This window comes from Limanda limanda, chromosome 21, assembly GCF_963576545.1.
Source record: "Limanda limanda chromosome 21, fLimLim1.1, whole genome shotgun sequence".
Taxonomy (NCBI): domain Eukaryota; kingdom Metazoa; phylum Chordata; class Actinopteri; order Pleuronectiformes; family Pleuronectidae; genus Limanda; species Limanda limanda.
This window is the reverse complement of record NC_083656.1, coordinates 6,639,723-6,666,052: the sequence shown is the minus strand read 5'-3', so window position 1 is coordinate 6,666,052 and position 26,330 is coordinate 6,639,723. Positions and strand designations below refer to the sequence as shown.

Below are 26,330 nucleotides of genomic sequence, written 5' to 3'. Positions count from 1 at the left end.
TTCAATTCAGTCCCGAAGACGACCACTAAATGAGCAGCTGTCAAATCGTACCTCACGTCTGCATTTGAAGGAGCCATAGTGTGGAAATACCATCCCGTCGCTAATTCCAGTGTTTTTAAATGAGCTCGATGGCAAACACAGCTGTCTGTCATGAGCACATGGCTTCAGGACTTAAAGTTGCAGTGTGCACCGTCTTACTTCGAGCAATTCAAATATTATGTCAGTATCACCGACCGGACAGGTTCATGCCCGAACACGTGTTGTTTCACCTCCTGCCCTAAAGTCACAACAACCTCAGTGCAACGGCTACTATCTGTCCGGGTCACTGAAGCAACACAAACACACACAGATGGTCTGATGCGTGTGCTTTACATATTTAGAGTCGGATGTTGTCTGCTGCACATTTGATTTTACTGCACTTCTGTTTCGTATTGCTCAAAAGTGGCAGCTGTTGATATGACTTCCCTGTGCTATGGTTAATCCCACCTTCATATTAACTACACCCAGGATTAACGGCACGGTATTCCCCGAACAAATTATACACACCAAAGTTGATTCGTACTTTCAGGTGGCTTGGAATATATAGGCGAGTTCATACAGGTTCACAGGAAGCTTGGTGTATAATTATGTTATGGTATTTGTGTATCCGTGTCCTTAGGAATCAGAGTTTAATTTCACACATTAACACAGGAGCTGGTGAGAGATACTGGAACAGTTTTGCTCATATTTCATGCCAGCATTTGATTTATGTGGTTGGACCTGTTAGTCGACTGTGACACATGCAGCTGAGGTTCTTCCTGTAATGGTTCGGCTTGGGTTGCTCAAAAAAAACCTAAAGACGATTCAACACAGGCTTCTGAAAAAGGGGCTGGATATTTGATCAGCCCAGCTCTGGTGGAGTTGTTTATTTATGTATTTATTTACCCACAAACATTGAAAATAAACATGACAGTGTTTCTCACCATATTTTGTCCTAAGTGTTGTGAGAAAACGTCTTCAGCACGTCATGAGGTTAAAGGTCTCGTGGAATTTGCTCTAAAAAAGCAGTGGAGCTCCTCCCAGGAGCTGATGTTTTTGTTGATGAGACTTGTTTTCCAACTTTTTTCAAATTAAAGTTATCAATTGGATTAACTTGTTGATTTTAATTTGTGTTTTCGTACTTTTTAAGTTGGTTCAACTACTTTCTTTTTTCACTGTATTATTCATTAATATTATTAATTTTATCTTTTAATGTAAAATTATTTATTTAATGAGAATCTGGCTCACAGACGACATCTGGGGAATCAATTTAGAAAAAGACAAGTCATTTGGGGACATCTTGTCCAATTAGGCTAAAAGACGATTTGGGGTCAGTGGTCAAGGTCAGGGGAAGTTTACTTATACCACAGTAAGACTCATGAGTGAAAGCAAATCTATCAAATCACGCACGTATGCACGCACGCACGCACACACACACACACGCACACGCACACGCACACGCACACGCACACGCACACGCACACGCACACACACACACACATTGTATTTTGGCAGTGAATTAATGCCTGTGGTCATTTTAATTTGTCAAGGTTTTGGGCACTACATCTTTCTGATGACTGGCCACCATTAGAATACCAGAACCAAACCATTAGTATGCGTGCATGCTGTGGGTGAGTGGGTCTGTTCCGGATGTATTTCATGCTCGCTGGCTGCAGAACTTACTCTCTGCCCTGCTCTCATGTCTTTGCCTACCAGTGTGTCGGAGTGATATGCACACTCTGTTTTGTTTTTGGATAAGAGACATAATTTCCTATTTATTGTCGAGCTGTATGTGGGATGCCAGTTTCTGAAAACTGGGCGCTTCATTTTCATAGGCATCATTACTTTTGCTCTTTTCCATCTGGTGTTTCACTGAGTTTGCATAACTGGCTTCTCTTAAACAGTACGTGCTTTATTAAAGAGCAAGAGCCTTGGATTTCTGTCCTGGACAATATCAAAATTAATAAAGTGGTTTGAGATCATTGCACTCGAATTCCTTGATAACGTCAATGAGTGTTTGTGGAGGAGGGAAGTGTATGCGTATGTTTTAATCAAGTTTGTATATATGTTTCATTGTCTTGCACAACTCAAAGCATGACACATTTACCACTGATAACACGTTAATGAGTGTCTGGAATTTATTTTTTAAGTATTCCCGGGACATTTTATGCCTTTGGTGATAGAAAACAGTAGAAACATGGCACGAGATCGTAATTCCAGGCTAGGACTGTCAATCCAACACAGTTTTTCATAATCCTGAAAACAACTGAGATATCTCCATAAAGGATCCAGCTTTTATTTGACACTGCTGATGTTGGTATTTTAAAATTACTCATTCATACTATTTCCTTCCTTCCTCAAAGGTTTTCCGTGAAGATATTATTTCTAGAAGAAATTCAAAGAAGTTCCTCAGAAAGATGAATGCTCTTATTATGTAGCCAGCCACACCGACCACGCAACATGCTTCACAACATACACATCATCACAGGAAATGGTTACAAATGTGCTTTATATAGTTTTATTCTTATTACCCCAGGAAGTTGACTTTTGTGATGGGTGTAAAATGCTGTGACATGAATTGTAGTTCCCTTCCCTCTCCCCTCAAATACAGATTTTGTTGTTTCAGTTGTTTTGGTCACAATGGCTGAGGCAATGCGAGCTGGTTTAGTGAGTAAGTTATAGATTAGAAAGCTGATGCGATGAAAGAAGACAGCACAGTGCAAAGTGTTCATTTGTTTTTATCGTGATTAAGAACTGTGGTTGGACTTTTCTCAGGAAAACAAGACGTCAAGAGTAAAAAAATGACTGTGTTCTGTCTACGTGTCATTCCCAGGTCCTGCGGTTGGATGACTATGCCACAGATACATGTCAGCACCGATCACACAGGCACACATGTGGCCCTGCATCGTAAGCTGTGGCTGTGACCGTGCTATCAAGGAAATTCCTGGGTCCCCCAGGGTCACCTCCGTGGGTTTTCTATCTGCACAAGCTTCTGTTTCCACATCACGGACACACAAAGCACACTCTGTACGGACGTGCAGTCTCAGTAACTCAAGAGGTCCCTGGATTGCGGCACCGTTGTGTAGCATGACTCAAAGTGGATTCACCTGATCATCACAGTAAGTAACACGATGGAGTAATGGAAAACTGAAACTGATCTAGATTGTGAAAATGAAACTGATTTCAGACATGTGCTGAATTTGAGATTTACCGGAGAGGCTGCATGTGGTAACGTAAATGTCCGAATCACCTCCTCCTTTACTGCCATTTCTAACACAAATCATAAGAAAAAAAAAAGAATATATGCAGAAGACGTCAATAAAGATTTTGGCGAACGAAATTGTCAAGGGACAGCATGAGGCACGGCCGGGATTTATAAATATACCCTACTTCCTGCATGTCCTGGACATTTTCCTGGATTCGAGAGGTTTTGGACATAAGGGTGACAAAGGTCATGATGTGCTGTAAACAAAAACACAACACTTGTCCCGACTTGACCCTTTGCCAGAATGTTCCAGACATTTTCCTGTTGTCGTGAACGCGTCCGACTCGGACAATCCTGCAGCTGCGTTCTTCACACGTGAAAGTCAAGCCCCCGGGAAAATGTCCAGCCCCAGAAATGTCCTTTTAGAAATCTGTTCCTGGCTCGATACTCTTTCCAGGGAAAGGCGGATATTTTAGCTGACATCACTCATCTGGTCCAGCGGAGTTGGTAAACACGACACTGCTATCACCTTACACCATGCATCGTCTTTGAAGGCTGCAAATTTAATTTCCTCTGCAAATTTCATTTCCCCTTTGCTGCTCTACGGAGCCACTAATTGAGATGGAAGGAGTCACTTCTCCGGTAAAAGGAACTTAAAGAGCGATGCCTGCAGCCTAAGTGAAATCAGAATGTTTTTCTAAATGCTGTTAGCTTTGATTTCTCCTCTTAACTGTACTCGCCATTTTTTTTTGTATAGCTGCAGAAACAACAAGGGACGAAACAAAACAAGGGAGATTCCAGAGACACGATGGCCACTGAAGAGAATCCGACACAGGTGGGAGCTGTCGTGCTGACTCCTCCGTCCACCGGGACCAGAACCAGCAGAGACGCCAACGACAGCCAGGAAGTACGACGTTACTGTGACCAATTGCTTCAGTCAAAACAGAGGAGCAGCCCTTCCATCCCCATCAACAGTAAGCTGTCCTGTGACACTGGGAAAGGAGCGATCTTGGACGAGGAATACCAGTGTTTGGATTACAACTCAAAACTCTTGAGCGCCGAAGAGAAACTTTGTCCAAAGCTGAACGCTGGCAGGAGAATTAAAAGAATGACTAACCCAGCTACTTCGATTCCTGGGAACAGTTTGGAGGGGTCTCCGTGTCAGCTGGACGCTCCGGGGAAATGTGTGGATGCAGGTGGAAACAGAACTGGCAGCACTCGCTGTTCCTGCTCTGTGTCGAACCTTCACGCCAGCAGCTCCAGATCCACTCCGAGCCCCAACTCCAGCCCGGCTCACAGTCCTCATCTCAGCTGCAGGCCCTCCAGACCCAACCAGAGACACATCCGTCGCAGCAGCCTGCCTGTGTCTATGCTGGCTTTCTCCAAGGTAATACACCTGGTTCTCTGCTCTACATCTAGCTGCTGTGAGGCTATGTTGTGTTATACTTGGTGGTTTTAAAGCTTCAATTGAGCTCAACTCACTGCAATTTAACAAAAAACGTGCAAGTAGACGCTAAACATGCAAATGGCGAAAAACTTTGTCATCAATGTAACAATATATAAGCAGCAAATATTTAATAAACTGCAAATACTCACACCTCAACCAAATACACATAAAACAACCAAGTTCGTACAAAACAACCAAATACTCACAACTCAATCAAATACAAAACAACCAAATACTCACAACTCAATCAAATACAAAACAACCAAATACTCACAACTCAATCAAATACAAAACAACCAAATACTCACAACTCAATCAAATACAACACAACCAACTACTAACAACCAACTACTCGAAATGCAATCAAATCCTCACAACACAGGTATTTTGTTGTGTTGTAAGTATTTCGTTATGTTGTGAGTATTTGGTTTGTTTTCTCCATTTGCCTGTTTTTGTTCTAGTTACATGTATTTTCTCAAGTCGCAGTGCTTTGGGCTCTCAGGATCTCAGTAATAACCAATCTAACTGTTAAGAAAGATGACTATGACTCTTTTAATTTGCCATGTTTCCTGCTTCTAGACATCACCTTACCTCTCCTCACAGGGCAGCCCCTCCAGTGAACCAGCCTCCTTGTCGTCCTCCCCCTGTGGCTTCCCGCTCTCCCACCACAACCACCAGCATCGGCAAAACGGACACATCCGCCGGCACCATCTCAAAGATGGCTACTCAAGTTTGGAGCGGCTCAACCGGAGGCCCAGGGTCAACAAGTGCTCCCTGGAGAAGATGTTCCGGCGACGGGCGTCTCTGGAAGCCATGACGGCCACGGTGGGGCACGTGGAGAGGCCGCCCGCAGGAGGGACGAGGAACTGCAGCGTGGGAAGCAGCAGCGAGGAGGAGGACGGAGAGGCCTCCTTAGAGAACACAGACTTTGTGAGGAACCGTAAAGAGCGTTCCACCGTCCTGGTGAGGCGGTTCTTCAAGAATAACCAGAAGGTAACTAGGTCTAATAATTGATCTCGATCTTAATCTTGATCTTAATCTTGACCAAGGACCAATTTTCTTGAAACTTGGTGAAAGGATGGGTAATGGGCCAAGGGAAATCTTATTGTATTTTGCTTAGGTTTCGGACATTCGATTTCTTGAATATTGTAACATTTCCCAGGGAATAATTCAAGTATCTTTATTAAAAAATACACAATATCTATGTATGTGTGCAATTTAGTGCAGCTTGATTGAATTGAAGGGGACTATTGAGCCTTAGCGGAGTTATAACTCTACTTATGTTTAACACTTTTTATTGGTTTTCTTTGGGTAGTCAATACAATTATACAATCATAAACACAAATCTGATGGATATGCCCCTACCCACAATACTACCAACCCACCCCCTGCCAGCCTACCCCATGCAGCAGAAGTACATAGAATATATATATATATATGTATATAGGGATATTAGATGATTAAAATACAATACAATACAATTGCATACATTACTGCTGCAAGACAAAGCAGAGAAAAGAAAGAAAGAGGAAAATTAAATTAAAGAAAGAAAAAAATAAAAAATAAAAATAAATAAATAAATGAATAAATAAAATAAATCAGTAGTTATAACTCTACTTGAGGCCATTCTAGTTTTCTTGATAGTCGTCTCCATGCTTCAAAACAATGAAAAATGCTGAAATTCTTCCCCTTCTCTCCATAAGATGACCAAGTCGGTGTGTACTGGAACCAGAGCGATTGTCAGGACGCTGCCGTCAGGACACATCTCCGAGGAGTTGTGGGAGCTGCTCGTTCACCGCAGGATGTGTCGACCCAGCAAGAAGGAGATTTGGCAGATCCTTACGCGTGGAGTGGGAGAGGAACTCCGAATCTGCAGGGACGTGCTGCGCTTGGTCCGGGTCAAACGACAGCAGGTAAGAGAAGGAATACACAAGACAAAAGATTTCAATCGCGAACAGCATGAATTTGAATTCAAGAGCTCAGATGTGCTGTAGAGATTTGGGGAAAATGTAAAATCAGGATTGAAAAGCAGTGACGTTCTCAGGTCTCAGGTCTTGGAGGGTTTATCTTTCACACTCAGGCTTCAGTTCTCACACTCCTGCTGAGGGAGAACTGTCCTGGTGCATCTCAAAAAGACTTCAAGTGAGGCGAAGTTTTCATCCAGCCTGTTTTCCATAATCATCCCAAGCCAAGAATTATCACAGCTGAATTTAAGAAATATGTAGCCGTCTGGGCATTCATGGCCTCACATCACTTACATTTTGCCTCCAGCTATAATGCGCTCGTTCTTAAAGTGCTTCTGAAATCTTAACACATGATAACGCAGAGGGGGTTACATGTGGTTTCTCTTTTTAAACCCTCGCTGCCGCAACAGAAAGTAATACTTATTGGAAGCAGGAGTATTTTATGACTTGACTGATTCTCCGTTCAGCAGAGAAAAATGGTTCTTGGATGTTGCTCCCCTCTTTGCATTAGAATGTAATGCCTGTTATGCATGACAGACAAATAATTTGTCCAAGGAATATGTTAATAGACCAAAGCGCACACACACACACACACAGACACACACAGACACACATACACAGACACACACACATGTCCCAGAGCGCATACACACAGGCTCTTTTGTTCAGGTTAGGCCCCTGCTGCGGAAAAATGATTTATTCTCTGTTGGTTCTGCTCTCCTTATTACTGACAGACTGCATGACTGAGCCTTCTGTGTGTGTGTGTGTGTGTGTGTGTGTGTGAGAGTGTGTGTGTGTGTGCGTGCGTGCGTGCCTGTGTGTGTGTGTCTGTGTGTGTGTGGTGTTGCCTGCGCACATTTGAAAATGGTCTAAGCAGAGTTGGCATCTGTATTAAAGTTATAGCCATGGAAATTGGAGGGAGAGAGAGAGCGATTGAGTGAGCGAGTTAGAGAGACGCAAAGGATGGATGAAAAGAGACAGAGAGAGAGAGAGAGAGAGAGAGATCGAGTACTTCGCTGTGTTATTATCCCGTTTCCAAGCAAAAGAGAGTTTATTTGCTTTTAAAAGAAGTAATTTCGCCAAAATCACATCTCAGAAGTACTTTTGTGCTTTTATTTCCAGTCAGGTCCCCACTAGTATTAAAAGAGGAAGGGTGCATTAATTTCATGCATTACATTTTATGACAGTTTTCCAACATCTGCACAGTTGTGTGTCCATGATATGCATGGATATGTATTTGTGTGTTTTTTCATGGGAGCCCCGAAAGAGCCAAGTACTGTCTAAGGTTTCTCATAAATATATATATGTAGAGGGGAGGGGGGCTTGTACTCTCACACAATACAAACACACATATTGGTGCTCGTGTGCATGCGGCCCTGTGGTTTCTGACTTCGTCCAAAATGTTTTTATGAGTCCTTTGTGGTCGTAGAATATACGGGCTGAGTTTAGTCCAGGCGGAGCTGCTTCAATAATGAGCCTATTGAAAACGGGGGAGCTGCCAGCACTTCTCTTGTCAAAACAGCATCTGAGCTGCTGCTGTGACGGGTCAGTGAAGAAGCTCTGAAAACACACGAGTGGCCGTAAAAACGTCAAATTGTCAAGTTGTCATCATATAAAAAACACTGTGGGAATAAAAGGGAACACGTCAGGTTAGAAACAACTGGGAGTCGTGAAGTCACAGACAAGCAGTCACCTAAGCTGCTCTGAGACATGCACTGAAGTCCAGACATTCTCCTGACATGTTCCGGAGGGGTTGCATGTTACAATGTCAGAGTCAGCTGCTATGGCAATTTTTTCTGAACTTCTCCTCCTGCCAGCAAATGAAATTGAAAGAATACAAATCTCCTAGATGCTCTCCCTAGGTGCCACCTCTTGTCTAAATGTTCTGGAAATATTCATTTAGCGGACTTGTCAGACCTGGACTGTCCTCTGTGGCTTTCTTCATATCTGAAACTCAAGAAAATATCTGGACTCAACTTTATGCACATTTTCATATCTGAAGATTTGGGTATCGAAAAGTGAAAGCTTCGATTTTTAAACGTTTTGTACGATTATATACAGCAGGTACATAATGACAACACAACAATGGAATATCTGAGTCAAACCAGAAAAAAGTACATATTTATAGATGTAAACATGCAAACAGTTATTTTGTACTTGCTTGTGTGTTTGAATTAGTTCTTCTTTATATATATTGTGAGATGGTCGTTCTTAATGGCCTAAGTGGGTGCACACACACAAACACACACATGCTTACATGGAGGAATGCACACACACACGATAATACCTTATGGTACACAGAGGCCTCCTGTATGCAGTCTGTGAACCTGAGTCTGCAGTAATGGCGTGGAGGAGTTTTCTGGAGGTATCCCGTGGCCCATGCGTGTTTATTGCTTCAGCTAATGAAGCGAGCCAAAGAACACAGGATCATATGAAGGAGGGACCGGAGCAGGGCAACAGTGGCAGAGGGAGGGAGAGAGAGAGAGAGCGAGGGAGGAAATGAGATTTAACTGTGGAAAAAGAAGAAAATCTACCACGGGAGTAAAGTGAGATGATGGGGTACGGGGGAGTGTGGGGGGGTCAGGCATCGACTATTCAGAGAGGATAGAGAGAAGAAACGCAAAGGAAGATTTAGACCAGAGCCATGAAATAATGTTCACCAACACGATGGAGTGATGCAGTCTCTCACAAGAGTTTTCTAGTTATCCAGAGGAAACCTCATCTGTGCTTCATCTGGAGATAAGTTTGACTCCTTGTCTCTGAATAAAGAACGCAGATGATCGAGTCAGTTGCTCGTGACATGTTTCTGGAACCTGTTCTGCCAGTCCCCCGGTAAAATGTCTGTAAAATGTCCGAATGAGCCCATGTGAGAATTCAGCAGAAAACTGGAAGATTATATCTCAAGATGCATAAGAGATGCTGATGAAGACGAGGATATTAAAGAGCAATTGTTGATATGAATCGCCTGTGCTGGAAAATCTCCTGCTGCGTTCCTGTTATGTGAAAGGAAATGTCTGGACCCACATTTTTCAGAGTCCATGTCCGACCACAGCTCAAGTCACACACATCCTGATCCGGGTGTATCTGTTCAAATGCAAAATAAATCTGTTAAATCCAATCTTTGCATTGATCAATGCACCACAGAGGAAGATGAGGGAAGTGTTTCATAACTTTGAGCAGGTTTAACCATGAAACACACACCCACACACAAAAACTCACACACACACACACACACACACACACACACACACACACACACACACACACACGCACACACACACGCACACACTCATGCACACACACACACACACACACACACACACACACACACACACACACACACACACACACACACACACACACACACACACACACACACACACACACACACACACACACACACACACACATGGTGCACTGGAATCCAAAAAACTCTGTAACAGAAGCATTTTATTACTTGCCTTTGTTGAGTCTTCTAATTAGAGCCCTGCTGAGGCCTTTCATTTAACTCAGAGTGGTGTCTGGCTAAGTGGTAAGTGACCATACGCACACACACACACACACACAAACACGCACACACACAGGCATACAGAGGCGTGTACGTGCACGTTTCAATACGTTTGCACAGGCAGTTTGTGGTTTGGTGGGTGTGGGGCTGAGAGGAGGATGTAAACATATCGTCCTCCTGTCTGACAGATATGAGTCTTTGGGGACATGAAGACATTCTTCTCTCTGGGGGATGCTCCCTGCTTTTTCCCGTCTCTTTCTGACTTAAAAACTCCAGGAATAACTGAGCTGGGGAATTGGGAAAAAAAAATGGGAAAGTTTGTAAAGAAATGACGGAATGAGAACGTCATTAATTAAACTAAAGTTAATTTTCCAACTTACAGTTTCAAGGTTTTGTGATTTTAATTATCACTATATTTCCATGTTGTTGATATAGGACTTTCAGATGAGTTGTTATATATGATATAAATATATATATGAAATTTGTGTCTATCCGCTCCACTGGATGTCATCCTATCACGACTCTGAATTATCGTGTGGCTCTTGCTTTGTTTTGTGATCGGTTTGCTTCACAAAAACAAAAGTCCTGACCGAGTACATCATTTCCTGCCTGGGTGGATTAGGAGAGACGCTATCAGTCCCTGTCACAGAGTCACAAGAGACTGACTCTTTGGCTCTTACAGACAAACACACACACACACACACACACACACACACACACACACACACACACACACACACACACACACACGTACACACGCACTTCTTTTTCTTATTCAGTGTCCTCTATGGTTTCTTTAGTGTCCATGATAATAACGTCCACATGTGTACCGATAGAGAATACTTCTATTTATTATAAAAGTTAAACCAGTGACTGCGTTTACATGGACATCAATAATCTGACTATTGATTTTAGTCTGAATGAGAGATCACTCAGATTATGATGTTTACAACTCCTATAGGACGTTATAATGCGATTAAGACCGTCATGTCTACACAAGGTTGAGAAACTCCAACTGTCTTAATTTGATTATAGCTTATTTTCCGAATATGACCTTTAGAAAAAGCTGTTAACGTGTCTTATTCAGATTATTGTCTTCATGGGTTAATATCCCAATCTTTGTGTCCATGTACAAATTTGCTTTAATTCTCCGGAGTCTTTGATGATTCATTTTAATGAACTGACTATTTCCTGTATCACATTTTATTGACTTTCAGGGTTATATTACAGTGATAACGTCTCGCTTTCGGTTTAATCAGGTCGGCAAATATTAATTTTCCAAAGCAAGAAGATTTTAATATAGATTGTTGCAGCCTGTTAACTTGTTAAACTCAATCTTCTTTGCTCTGTTGAATGTTACCTTCCCTCTAACTCTTTGTCAGTTAAATATCCGTCCCTGTAAAAATCTCAAAGACCGGTTATTTCCCAGCTGAGGTAATAACTATAGCAAACACATTCACGTCTTTGGTACCAATTACATTTGTTTTCAGTGGAAGCTTTTAAAATAGAAGGTCCGGCAAATATCCTGTGGTGGTGTCATCCGTTCCCCTGCCAGACGTTGTCATGAGCCGAGGTGGAATTGATTCTTTCTAGTTGATTGCTCCGGCAAATAGAGTGGATGGTTTGTTAGGAGCCTTCAGACGGAACTACATGGGCATAAGAAACGCACTGTTTGCATGGAATTACAATCGCAGGCCTGTGGCTGGAGGTGCCAATGTTTGACTGAACGTCTTGTTGTCAGCCGCTTGCTGGGTTTCAGTTTGAATGCACTGAGGAAAAAACAGATGGGAAGACAGAGGTAAACAACGAGTAGCTCCTGATGCAGCCAGGTGTAGGCTGTGACAACTTGCCGAGAGCTGAATGCACATTTCTACAAGGTGAACTGGGGTTGGAGCAACTCTGTGGCCTGTCAGTCGACTGCAGGAAACCTGGGCTGCGTTCAACCCGCACACCACACAGCTAAAGCTTTTATTTAAGCATCAACAACGTGATACACAAGCGTTGGAGCCATGGCAGCTGAAGAAACCTCTCGAGGTAGATGACATGGGTTTGAATATGTATTTAATACTTTATGTTACAGTCTGTGCCTTTGCCGTGCCAAGCAGCAGCTGTCCCTTTTGTCGGGGAACTATAAAATCCATTGTGTGCGCTGCTATTTGAATACGGCAGGGAACGTACCTCACAGGCGGCTGCACATCGATTGGCAAACAAAAACTTGCAAAATGGTGCAACAACTCTTTGAGATGGAACATTCCCCTGCTGTTGTTTCTTTGTGTGTGTCCTCATTAAGGCGTGCAAACGAACAAAAACATCATAATAATGTCATAATTAAAAACCATCCCAATTATAAATCAGTCAACCTAATTTAAAACGCATCCAGAATGTGCCACAGAGAGAAGTTCACGTCTCACTTTGAGCTCGAGGTTTGTTGGTTTAGTCGCTGACTCAGCATCGACAACACGCCGATCGTGTCGAACATATTTGTGACTGACACGTTCCACGGTTGGGAAATTGACTCATTAAAAGCAACACAGTGCACCAGTAGAAGGAAGTGGTGGTTACAATGATCCTCCAGTCTGTGGTTGTCACGTGGGCCGCAGGTTTATAAAGTTTCTGTCGAGTTAAACCGCTTCCATCTGGGATTTGTTCCACGTCGGTCAAACACCTGAATCTAATAAATCTCAAATCAAATCTCCCATCTCATCCCTCAGATCTCTCCCAGCTTTTATGACCGAGGAGGAACTTGGAATCGGTTCATTCATTCAGCCTGTAAAATAAAAGATAAACTGTAATATCAAAGTATAAAAGAAATGGTGTTTTCACTGAAGGAACCAAAATTAGCAGTTTCAGTTCACGCACACACACACACACACACACACACACACACACACACACACACACACACGTGCTTACTCTACATGTATGTCACACCAATTTGACCTCGTGTCTATTACTCTTATGTTCTCTCGCTGTGTGTTGTGCGACTATAAAGGAATGTGCCTAACAGGCCACTTTCTTACTCAGCTGGGTGTTGGGGCTTAGGCAGAGATTAGAGTGTGTGTGTGTGTGTGTGTGTGTGTGTGTGTGTGTGTGTGTGTGTGTGTGTGTGTGTGTGTGTGTGTGTGTGTGTGTGTGTGTGTGTGTGTGTGTGTGTGTGTGTGTGTGTGTGTGTGTGTGTGTGTGTGTGTGTGTGTGTGTGTGTGTGTGTGTGTTAGTCAGTGTGCTTACACAGAATAACAGGGTAGGACAGTAAATATCTGGCGTGCCTCTGTAAGGAGTTCTGTTTGTCACAACGACAGCATCTCCATAGCGTGACCTCTCGGCTCCTTCAAACAGGAATCTGTTGGTTTTTATAGAGGTTCAGTCGAAGCGGCCGCACACAAGCACACGTGGCCGCCGCTCTCGCTTTTGTCCGGGCAGATTCCGTCCGTTTGCTTTTGTGGGTTTTGCAGAACGGTGTGAAAACTGCATGTGAGTGTGTTTTCTGCTGCAGGCCTCTCGCGTCCCGGTGACATTGTGGGAAACGGCTCCAGAAGCTGGGAGAGCGACCCGGGTCCAGAGGTCCAGCTCCGAGGTGGTCAAGCTGGGGGTCAGGGACCTGGTCCACAAACAAACAGTGGGAGATTATTGACCCCTGAGGCGAATTCAGCACAGATAAACACAAACTTCTGATATTACACAGCCTATAGGGGCCTTGTTGTTTTGGACGACGCCGTTGGAAAGTCATTATATGTGTTATTATCCGTTGAGGCCCACGTACAGTTGGAGAAACGTAAACTAGAATTTCCTGTCACAGTGACTAGCCCCAAAAAACTCTTGTTGTTCTTTGGCCCTCGCCCTGTTTCATCACCCTCACGTGACAGTGGGACCACATCGCTGCGTCATGTGTCAAACTGTTTTCTTCCACTGATGCAGTCACATTACGGCATTGACGACAACAACTCCAATAAACACCATCTGGTTTGGTCTGATTTGTATGGAAATTGACCAACACACCCACACAAAAAAAACGACAAACAAAACAGGGATTAAGCGAGAGTGAGAGTTGTGGGTCGCTGCAATTGTTGTTGTTCTCAAAGATTTAACACAATTGATGTAAAAATAGCAGCGTCACCCCCCCTTCCTATAATGCTTTGACTCAACCAGAGGGATTTAGACCAAAATAAACCCTGGAGCCCGTTATACAGAAACAGTTGTTAATGATGGAGCAGCATCAGAGGGCAAAGGTCCAATTTCTTCAGAGCAGATAACAGCGACTTTGTAGATATGACTCATGGTTTGATATGAAACATTTATTAGACACCAGGATAATTAGGTTGATAGTTTATGATCTGAGTCGGTGAGAGAAGTGACACATGAAAAGTCGGCCTTTGGTGCCACCTACTGGACAAAAGATTATCTTGTACTGCATATGACAAAAGATGAGATTGCGTAATATTTTTTGGCATTAACCTTATTATGTTTGGATTTGGTGCTTAACATTTTACTGAATTAAATCCTTTTTATTTGAGGTCATTCATTTTTTGCCATGGATCTTCTGAAGCACTTTGTAACCTTGTTTAGATACAAATAAAGTTATTATTATTATTAATATTATTATTCCAATATGCATATCCACCAGGGGGCAGCATACTTTTTGAAAATGAAGAGGGCCTTTGCTGTTGAAAAAAGGAATCTTGTAAATATTGTGCTGTAGTTCTAGTTAGTAATAAATCCTCTGTGATGTGTAGAGATAAAGATGTTGTGTTTAATCTCAGTGGCTGAAAGTGTGCACGGTCACATCACACTGTTTCACTGTCTTCACTCACATTCATTCAGTGCCTGTGTTCAGTTAGTGCAGTAAATGTAGAATAAATACATGAATCTGAGCCGTGATTACCGGCTCGGGAAGCTGCAGCCTCTTCAGCCGAGTGTCCGGCAAAGAAATGCAAAGAGGGCCGGCTGCTTTGTTCTGGAAAAACCACTTTGATGTCAACTGGGCTTGAACCAAATTAATTTTTCCACTTGATTAAGCAGATTCAATGGGACATTATGTTTTCACTTAGGTGTGAGAGAAGAGTAACAACCTCGCTCAGTCTTCGGTTTGGAGGAAGATTTACTAATGTTTTTCATTATTTATCCGTTCTTCCGTCCCATTGTTTTGAAGATGATATCCAAAGAACACTTCACATTTCTTCAAATATGCTGGAAATGTTCAGCTGAGGATGAACAGATCAAACTTTGGTTATCAAGGATCACGGCGGCTGGAGCCTCAGGGAACAGGGAGTTCTTTTCAATTTGCGCAATTGTTCATTCAGACCAATGGTTTAGAATTGGTTCTGATTTAGAATTTGATGGCCAAAGGTCAAAGGTCACTATGTCTTGTGAATGCAACATCTGAGGAATACCTTAAGTGAATTTATTTTTCCCTCACAGATGAACTGGTTAGATTGGGGTTGGTCAAGGTCGCAGTAGCTTCTCAAAACACATTTTACGCGTCTTAAACATAATATCTCAATCTGCTGTTAGAGAATTTCTTCAACTTTTGACCCAAAGAGGAACGAATTCGATATCATTGGTCAAAGGTCGAGGGTCACAGTGACCTCATGAGTCTGGAAAAACAAGGTACAGTAGATTGAAACTGAAGGATGGTTATTATAGATCTTAATACTTTTAATAATTCTATAAATACAAATTAGGTTTTTTAACAGCTGTTTGTAAACTACAATTTCAGCTTCAACACCTCAACATAAACATAAAGGTCACTGTGTGCTATAAAATATAAAAAGATAAAGGTTGTGGTTTTAGAAAGTGAAATGTTTTATTAAAGAAGACACTTGATAAACACTGGTGATCATGTTTGTCAGATGAACCGCTCGCCTGTGTTTCCCTCTGAATCTGACCCGTGTCACTATCATCAAAGAATGCTTCTGTTTATGTTTCATACTTCGCTGTCGTTCTGACTCTGTCTCCGGTGGACAGTGTCTCACGTGTCAACAAAGCTGATACGTATAATAATAATATTAATACTGCAGAGAGCTGTTGGCATCAAGTGAACTGAGGAGGAAGTGGTCGTATCTCAGTCGGTTGGTTTAATGGTGACCTGTCCCTATGGAAACCAGCTGGAACCTGGATATTGTTTCTTTATTATGACGCCTCACAGGTGATTAAAGCTCAGTCGGACATCACGCAGGTTCTCGTTTGACTTCAGTCGCCATATTTTAGTTTTTTATGGAGGTGGAAGCAATATCGGAAAATAAAAATGTCACAAAAACACTTAACAGACTATTTACAACACATTTGCTGCTATGATTTAATTGTTTGTCGTTTTTTCAGGACAACCTCTCGACCGTTTAAAACATTAAACATATAATGAATAAATAGAGAAAACAATTACATCCGAAGGTTCACTTTCTCGCTCATTTTCCGGTGTTTTCATCTTTCATCTCCATCAGATTTCAGAGGTTGTTTTTCCGCATGGATACGTGATGAGATGTGATATCTTTTTAAAAATTTGGTTTATTTTTTATAATTTGAAATCAGGAGAACTCTGGTTGGGAAAAACTTGGTTCAGTTTATGTCGACAAATGACAAAACGCATCAGCTCACATGCATCTTGCTAACTTCAGAAGACAAATCACAGTTGAATAGGACATACAGGAAATAGCTTTTGGCTGTTTGGAGATATGTATATATGTGTTATTTATTCTTGGTTTACATATTTTACTCTTCTATTGACATAGTTTTCTTAAAATACTTATTGTTGCTTCTGCACAATTTCACAAGATGGAAACGTTTTCTGACATCACCCATGGAAGCTCTAAAGTTATTTCTTTGTGTATAAAGACGGACGACATGACAGCTCAGCAAAAGTAAAAGTGTCTCGATGCAGTGCAAGCCATGAACCCTGCCTCCTCCATGTTAGTGGATAGGACATGGAGCAATAAATAAATATTTTTTTTGTGTTGTGTTCAAGTTTCTGGTAAGTATGGTTAAAATTTAAAATTTAAAATGTAGAAAAACACCTTTTTTTCAACATGTGTTAGCTGTTTGTTTGAGCACTTGGATAGAAAAAATAAATTCTCCTGAAATGTTCGCTTCGCTTTTTTCCCGCCATCGACTCTTTCAAAAACAGTTTGTCACTGAAGCTCAGTGAAACACGGGATATGTTGAGCCGGGAAAGTTCCCCCCGGTTGATTGTCTATGTTTAGACGACATGTTGTTCAGGCTTCAATAGTCGATTACCAGGTTCTGTGTAATTCTTCTGAATCAAAACACTGAGAGGTTATTTGAGTTTTCTCAGACGCTGTTCACACAGAGGACCGGCTCCCAGAGGAGGATCGATTGAAACCTCGTCTTCCAGTGTCTCGTCTCGTCTCTGTGTGTTTAGAGTGAGCGCTCTGATAAAATCTCCTCTCTCCTGTTGCCGGGGTTGTGGCAGAGCCGTTGCCTCATAACCTAATATGGGGGTTCCCTCCGTCTCCCCTCTACCTCTCGTCTCTCTCACTTCTGTATCTCTCCCGCCCATCTTTATTTCTCTCTTTCTCCCCTTTTTCACTGGCTTAACTGATGTAGAGATCTGTCTCCCACTCCCATTCTTCCTCCCTCTCCCTCTCTCTCTCCCTCTCTCTCTCTCTCTCTCTCTCTCTCTCTCTCTCTCTCTCTCTCTCTCTCTCTCTCTCTCTCTCTCTCTCTCTCTCTCTCTCTCTCTCTCTCTTTCTCGCTCTCTCTCTCTCTCTCTCTCTCTCTCTCTCTCTCTCTCTCTCTCTCTCTCTCTCTCTCTCTCTCTCTCTCTCTCTGCTCTCTCTCGCTCCAGCGTCCTCTCTCACTCCTGTAAGTGTGCACACAGACTGAGAGGGATTAGCACTTGGTGGCTTTTCTTCCATTTTCCTCCATGTATTCGTCTTTTTCTGTGCTCCAGTAAGTAAAAACTGTTTTACTATCAGGTTCCTGCTGAACTTTCTGCTTCCAGCATCTCTTTCATTCATTGTGTGTTGCGGCTTTGATGACCTGGAGTTTTAGATTCTCCAGTCTGTTTGGTCAAGATTTCCCAGAACGGACGTTATCGTGTTTCTGTTCTGTCGCCTTAAACCAGCAGGGACTGCGATTTTACATTTATAATCTGGGATAATGGAACATAACTTTAAGAGTTTTTGAGAAAAGGTTTTGGTTAATGCTGGCTCTGCCGAATCTAACGCCACAGAATAAGGTATTAAAAGGATTAATGCATAAACGATTTTTATTTGTCTCAACTTTCATTAGTGGAAATCCTTCAGCGGTCTTATCTGTGTCTGTCTGATCAGGCCTGTGTGCTGTTATGTAGCAGAGAGCGGCGGCGGCTCGTTGTTCTGTGACATCATGAGAACTGTAAGTGGGGGGGCTGGCGTGGAGGGGTCCCACTGGGTGCTCTGGGTAATGGGTTCCAGGTTGTTATGGCCCTCAACATGACCCCGCTGCTTTTTCCTCTCTCCAACTCCTCTAATTTTTTCCCACTGTACTGCCTCTGACTTCTCCAGTCTTGTTTCTTGGATTCAATTTTTTTGTATCTTATACTGATTTAAATCTTATTTACACTGCTTTGATTATGGAGACAAGGAGTCAAACAAACTGTACGAACCTTAACTGATTTCTTTCCACCACAAATTAAGCATTTCCTTAGGACTCAGAACATAGAATTCTCTATTTTGGACTTTTCCCATGCAAACTATGTAGCAAATTATGTTGTCTCATTATTATTGATGATTGCAATGAGGGATTGTTACCGTTACGACACTTATTTTTGATCCTATACATCTAATCAGTTCTTTTTGTTATTTTGAAGAAGAAAAAAATAACCAATTATAACAGAATTAACGTTGCTTTATTTTCTCATGTGCTATTTTATACTTTTACTTTGTGGCACTCTGTCAGTGATCTGAAGCTACAAGTGTGAATCTCTGCATGACAACTCAAATGATGCTCTGACAATTTCAGATTGAGTTCCTCGAATGCACCCTTAACAATTAGCTAATGGTAATTTTTAATCATCCACCCGTGTTTGTATAATTATATCAACATAATAAAACTAAGCGTCACATCCCTGAGGCAATGACTCATGAACTATGAGCAGATATTTCTCCGTCTGTTTGTCTCCACCTTCACATGCAGTGAACCTGTGTCTGCATTAACTGTGACGTTTAACCACACTTTTAAACATTGTGTGTGTGTGTGTGTGTGTGTGTTTGAGCTGCAGTGTGTGTATGTGTGTGAGCTGCCTAGAGAGAGAAAAATCATTTTGAGAAAATGAATCATAGAAAAATGTGCAAGATAACTCTTATGTAGCAATAACAAAAAGGAAATCTAATTTGGTTATTTTCCTATAGACCATAATAAGGGTATTTTTCTAACAATGATATTAATAATACTTAATATTGTTATTCCTTATTGTCCTTTGTACTCTCTGTTTACTCTACATTAGATTATTTTGTCCGTTCCTGTAATTCTCGTTTTTCTTTCTTTCCTTCTCCGTGTTCTCCTCATCTTTTTCTTTCTGACTCTAAAAGGAGACGATAACCAGCAAAATCCACCACAGGGTGAACATTGGTGAATTTATTTTCTCGTCTCTGCTTATCTTATCTACCAGAGAGTGAAGTTGTTGTTGTTTTTTGTTTCTCTTTCATAACTTCTGTGAGTTTCCCACTGCTGTTGACCCGACTGTTGCGTGTCACACACACAAACACAAAGTACACACCATAAGCCCTAAGCTTGTTAAAGGTGTGAGCCTGAGCTCGGAGGTGGGCCCTGCTCTTGGATCTTGGGTGAAACAGCTCCTTGTGACATTCAACAGGGGATTAGGATTCGACTCACCCATGGCCTCCTCCTTTCTCTCTCCCCTTGTGTTTTGCTCTCTTCACCTTCTTTCTGCAGCACTCCCCCTCCTCCTTCTCCTTTCTCCTCCTCTTCCAATTAACACCTTGTCTTTCACCTTCTCCACCTTCCTGTTGAACTTCTCTTGTGTTAATAAACCTTCCTCCAACCTTTAATAGTCTCTATCTTTATATCATGGCTTATGTGATTTACTCTCTTCCTCCTCTTCATCATTCCTCCTTGTTGCCTCATCTTCTTTCAGATTTTCCTTAACTTAACTTTAGCAAAGTTATTCATGGATCTGTTGTGATTTTGTGCGATTGGATAAAGGACCTAAACTACAGAGCGGCTGGTTCTTACCAAGTTATTGAATTTAAAGCTTTGAAATAAACATGTAAATCTGTGTTATACACATTAAATAAATACCTCATACACCCTTTTAGATCCTCCCACAGCTATTATATAGAATTTTTTTTTTACATTTTCCATGTAATGGCCAAAGACTATGTCAGTGTTATGGGAATCCCAGGGAAAACAAGGACTTTGAGGGTTTCCCCTCCTCCCACACACACTTGACATCTACATTACAGTTACAGCACAGTTCAGCATGAGTCTATCCCCCAGAAATGTTTGCATCACATTCCGCCCACTCAGCCTGTAAAGACGTGACCTAAGACGTGAGGGGTTTTCTTTCCAGACGTACCCTCCTCTGGTTTCTGTGTTACCACCGCTAGCAGTTTATTTTTTCATAGTATTGATCTTTGTGTGTCTCCGTGGCCTTGTGTCAGTCATTTCCTGTTTGTCCAGTGGAGCGGATGCTGGTGAACTGTGCAGTGAACGGCTTCTTCCCTGTAATGTGGTTGAAAATACTGAATCCCTCAGAGAGATGTTTTTCAACCTTGAGGCCAATGTGTTGAAAATGAGATATTAACTATAGGAGGATCATCATGTTATGCCTGGCAACACGTTTCCCATTCTTGTGAACATGATATCTCAGGAGCACCTTCAGGGAATCTTTCCAAATTTGGTCAAAACATTCACTCGAACCTCAGGATGAACTGATTCGATTTGGCTGGTGGAAGGTCAGAGGTCAAGTTCACAGTGACCTCATGCTCTTGATAATGTGATATTTCAGGAACACCCAAAAGATAATTTCATTACATTTGGCACAAACAATCACTTGAGTTTTCACAGAACTCTTTTTTTCCTTTTGATTACATCATCTTAAGAACACTATGAGAGAATCCTGTCAAATTTGGCACAAATATTCATTTAGAAAGATTAGCGGATTAGAGTTTGGTGGTCAAAGGTCAAAGGTCACCGTGGCCTCACAAAACACGTTTTGAACTTCTTGAACATGATATCTCAAGTCTGCCTTTTTGTAACTTGGACTCAAAGATAAACTGATCATTAATGTCACATTAATGATTCAGCAAAATTCAGTATATTATAACTGAAACTGCGCTGGTTGACAGAGACAACCACAGAACAGTGATTCTAGTTATTTATACCTCAACCATTGTGCTTTAAGTGCTTGATTGCTTATGCATATGATAACATTGCAAATACTCAGACATAAGTCTTTCCTTTATATGCATCACTGACTAGACACATGTGGACCACCTAGACACGCACACACACACACACACACACACACACACACACACACACACACACACACACACACACACACACACACACACACACTCACACAAAATATACATTTACTCATATACAACTATGCATGTTGTAAAGTGCATAAAAACAGACAATATATGAACAACAACAGAATCTGACAGTATGAATCTGTTTGTGCATTCACTTAACTATAGAACTTTTTTGACTTTGTGAGCTGGTGTACACAGACACACACACACACGCACACACACACACACACACACACACACACACACACACACACACACACACACACACTCACACTCTCTCAGTTGAGCGCAGCGTTCACTCAGCCGCAGTGAGACAGTCCAGGCTCAGGCTGCAGCCAAAGAAAACATTACCTTGTGGAGACAGCAGCGGTAGAAAAGGTCGGAGCCAAAGAGGACGGTGCAGAGAGGTTGTCTGTTTCTCGCTGATACAAACCAGGATTACGAGAAACTGGGGAGTGGTGAGCAAGTGTGTGTGTGTGTCTGCAGTAGACACAACTGAAAACCACTCATGTTCAGCCTCAGATGTGGGGCGTCAGCTTGCCATGTTTGGCTGCTCTTGGTTTATGTCTTTTGATTTAGCTGGTTCAGTCAAGGATGGGTAGGGTTAATGGGTCCATGTGCGGAGACACCAGAGCGGCTGAACATCCCCGGCTCCTCACCAGGTTTTCAAATAGACTAGGTGCAGTGGATTTGAATGTGTGCGTCTCATTGGGTGGGCAGGATGAGCATTTCCCCCATTTGTCCCCCGTGGAGCTTTGTCGGCTCCGTTTTCCCAGCAGTGAAGCAAACACGCCGTCTGGGTGATATGATGGATCTCAGGAATACGTGGCTTCCTCAGACCTAAATCTTCCAGTGTTGTACAGAACGTGGAGAACAAAGCGACGGGAGAGATCCAGCCTCGGTTTCACTGAGCTCCTCTCCCTCAGCAAAAACCATTTGAGTTTGGCACAAGCACTGGGGAGTAATGTGCAGGAGAAGCTATTATATCATCACTGGTTCGTCTAATGCTGCTGAGGTCGAGTTGATGACACTTTTTGAAAGAGCTTCTCCAAGTGGCCTTTAATGTTCCTCTGCTAATCTTGAGTGTTTTAAGGATATAATAAGTAGGAAAGAAGGTTTTAACCCTTGTGCCACTTTTGCAGCTTGTGTCATTGGCAAATGTCCTCAAGTCGTATTCGCTTGTGCAAAGAAGGAAGGAAGGAAGGGTTAAGAGTGACGTCTCTCCCAGTGACCTCAGCTCCGGGTCCAGACCAGAATAACAGACCCCCCCCCACCCCTCACTTTAACCTCAGCTAACCTCGACCCTCCACGATGCTTCTAAAAGTAGATTTCAGCCCAAATTATGCTTTTCTGTTCCTTCAATGCCGCCGTCGTGGGAGAGTATAGTAGCGGGGGTGGAGAGGGGATGGAGGGGGGGGTTGAGAGGGTACTACTGCACTGATGTCTCTAATCCCATGTGAGCATTTAGTAGCTTGATATCAATACTGGGTCTAACTTTGTGGCTTGTGTGTAAGTATTGTTGTTTTCTGGTACACACACACACTGACCTTGCCAAGACCACTTGTCCTTGTGGGGACCTGATGAGTCAAAACAGCATTTCTGAGGTCCTTGTTGAGGTCGGGGGTGCGTTGTGAATTGAGATTAGGTTATTGGGAAGGGGGCTAGGGAATGTATTTTGTTAATAGCAGAGTGCATACCTCCGCCGAGGCACGACAACATGTCGACAACACCTGTCTCACTCAATGTTAAAAGCAAATTCCGGGATCTGCGCCTTTCAACAGATGTTGGCAGAGGTAAAGAGTATCGTCACAAAGATAAGTGTGTGTGTGTGTGTGTGTGTGTGTGTGTGTGTGTGTGTGTGTGTGTGTGTGTGTGCGTGTGCGTGTGCGTGTGCGTGTGCGTGTGCGTGTGCGTGTGCGTGTGTGTATGGTAATAGTAGGAGAGAGGACACGACACAAACACACACAACATTTCACTGACAGCTGGTTTTTGTTGTATCATGACACAAACATGTGAGAATAACTAATACAATTATATAACATTAATATTTTATTTAGTTATTTTTTTATTTATAGTATATCCCCTAGCCAGTTATATTTTCACATTTTTTTTATTTTTCCAGTGATATATATAAAATATTTAATATTTTCAGGTTGTGGTTGCTTTGGTTCTTTGCTCTGATCAACAACGTGATAGTTGTGTTACATCAGAATTATTGCTTATACAAAGTTATAGAATAATATGATTGAGGTATTTGCCGTCATGACGTTGCACTACAGTATATCGTGCAGCCCTAATTCCCAGTAATTTAAGAGGGTTGTGTGTGTGTGTGTGTGTGTGTGTGTGTGTGTGTGTGTGTGTGTGTGTGTGTGTGTGTGTGTGTGTGTGTGTGTGTGTGTGTGTGTGTGTGTGTGTGTGTGTGTGTGTGTGTGTGTGTGTGTGTGTGTGTGTGGTGATGGTGTCAGCGTGCGAGCATGTGAGTGTGAGCAGGTCACTCATCAAAGTGAGGAGGTGAACATGAGGGTGGTTGGATTACAGACCGACGGCCTCGGCTCGCATGAATCATAGTGTGTTCGCATGTCTGCATTTTAGCATGTGTGTCATTGCGTGTGTGCATTCCAGCTCAAAGTTCATTAGATCTGCAATGGTACCCCAAAGCGCCCCCCCCGTGCTAATCCCTTCCCAGAATGGATGTTGCCAGGCAGAGAAATGACCCAGTGGAGCGCTAATGTGGCTTTATTACAATCTCACTCATAACCGTCGGTTGTGAGGAACGTCTGCCAGTAAGTCATAGCGCCAATATCGTCGTTTGGTGACTCATTATTGTTTTATTCAGTTTTAATTCATGCAAAGGGAACTGGTACAGACGGGAACAATCACATATGTCCTTAGGTGTCAGCAAGCTTCAAACCAACAGGCACATGGAGACAGAAGCAGATTGCTGATGTCATGCTGCAGTGGTTAAACAGGAAGAACTGTCACATAATAGTTTTAATTAGTTCCGATTAAAGTCGGTTTCAGACATGAAATCTGGAAAATATGTAGAAAATTGGGTCTTGACACGTCATTAATTTGCCTTTCATATAGGAATAATACAGCAGGAGATTGTCCAGGTCACATGCATTCACAAAAACAGGAAATGTTCGGAGGTAGGACGTGACGTATAAATCCCACCGCGGAAAGCTTAGTGTTTATGTTTTTGTTTACACCATATTTCATTGTCTTGAAATGCATCTTCGTCCATCTTCCCCGTGTACGGCTCCTCTTTTTCATCCTGATATATATGTATTCTTCCAGTTTTGCGTCCGCCACACGTTAGAAACGTCCTCATCACGCTCCAATCGCTCACTCGGACATTTCCCAGACATTTTACCAAGGTGCTGGAAGGAAAAGTGCCTGAAAAATGTCCAAAGCATCTAACTCCCACGTTTGCGTTTGCACATACAGGCCCTCTGGAAAATTAAAAATATATATCAGTCTGAAATATGAAGGAACATGAGCTGGTTTCCAGAGTGGGCGTGGGGTGATTTGCATTTTAAAAAGCATTAGACTTAGTGTAAAAACCAGCGTAACAAGAAAATGATCTCAAATCATCAATACCAGTTGCTTCCACGTGTTTTAAGCAGCAGTGGAGAAATAGGAGCGGTTGTTTGACCTGTAGAATTTGAGTGTCCACTCCACCGTGATTTGAAGTTGCTGTAACTTACTGTAAGTGCAGCTCAATCAGTGATAATTTAGCTTGAGCCATTAGCATTTCCTGTGCACATGCAGTGAAACATGAGCTCCAGGGCTGCGTTAGTGGCAGTTGACTCATTTAGCTGCAGCTCTGCTAAGTGGCTGAATGGGAAGAGCAGTAGTATCGTAACGTACCAGGAAGAGGGACACAGAACACATAGAGACATGTACTTATGCAATTAGGCTGAAATGTAATTAGTGTGCCCGTTGTGTCCCTCTGCCTGCTGGCCTTCATTATAATGACTGGTTATTTGCATTGAGATTGAGAAAGTACTTGAAATGAACAATCAATGGTGTTGATTTATTTAATTGTTTCCCATTAATTGATTTGAAATCCAGTTTTTATCATGTTGACTTCTCACAGCTTCCCCCCCTCCCTTGTGTCTTCAGGAGAACACTTACATTCTGTCTCAGTTATTTATGAATTCACTTGTCTTGTGTGAAACCTGAGAATCAGGAAAAGGAAAAACCTCTGAAACATCTCCGATCTCTGGACGACCTAGATTTAGTTTTTGTGAACTAAACTAAACTATTTTTTTTCCATTATGCATGAAAGTGGAGGTGCAGGTCCGTGTGTGTGTTTGATTGTTTGTGTGTCTGAAGACAGCTGCTCCGTGTCCTTCAGAAGCAGCTTCACATTCCACACAGTGTTCTTTCAGACTTTGTGTCGCACACACACACTCTATGTGCACACACACACACACACACAGTAAGCTCTTATCCCTTCATTAATCACCTTACTCAAACTGCAGGTCTTTGTATTACAGTTGAACTAACATTGTTTAACCTTTTCCGTCTGAGGAGAGAGGATCGTGTTCAGATGGTTTCAAGGGGGAGAAATAAAAGGAGAAGAAACTGACTTTAATGATTTAATACGTAGCATGTCTTAAAGGGACCATATATATATATTTATTATGATTTATACACACAAATGCAAACTCCATTATTACTTGTTGTGTTT

General features: G+C 42.3%; 1 protein-coding gene across 1 annotated transcript in view; it reads left to right on the top strand.

Moving 5' to 3' along the window:
* Window positions 1-26,330, top strand: part of plce1 (phospholipase C, epsilon 1) — a gene marked incomplete in the record, with an annotated part of 69,674 nt that overhangs the window by 538 nt on the left and 42,806 nt on the right. Inside the window, 4 exon segments of the mRNA XM_061094397.1 lie at window positions 2,852-3,137; window positions 3,981-4,610; window positions 5,250-5,663; window positions 6,374-6,583. Of these exon segments, the coding sequence (XP_060950380.1) occupies window positions 4,032-4,610; window positions 5,250-5,663; window positions 6,374-6,583 (1,203 nt within the window).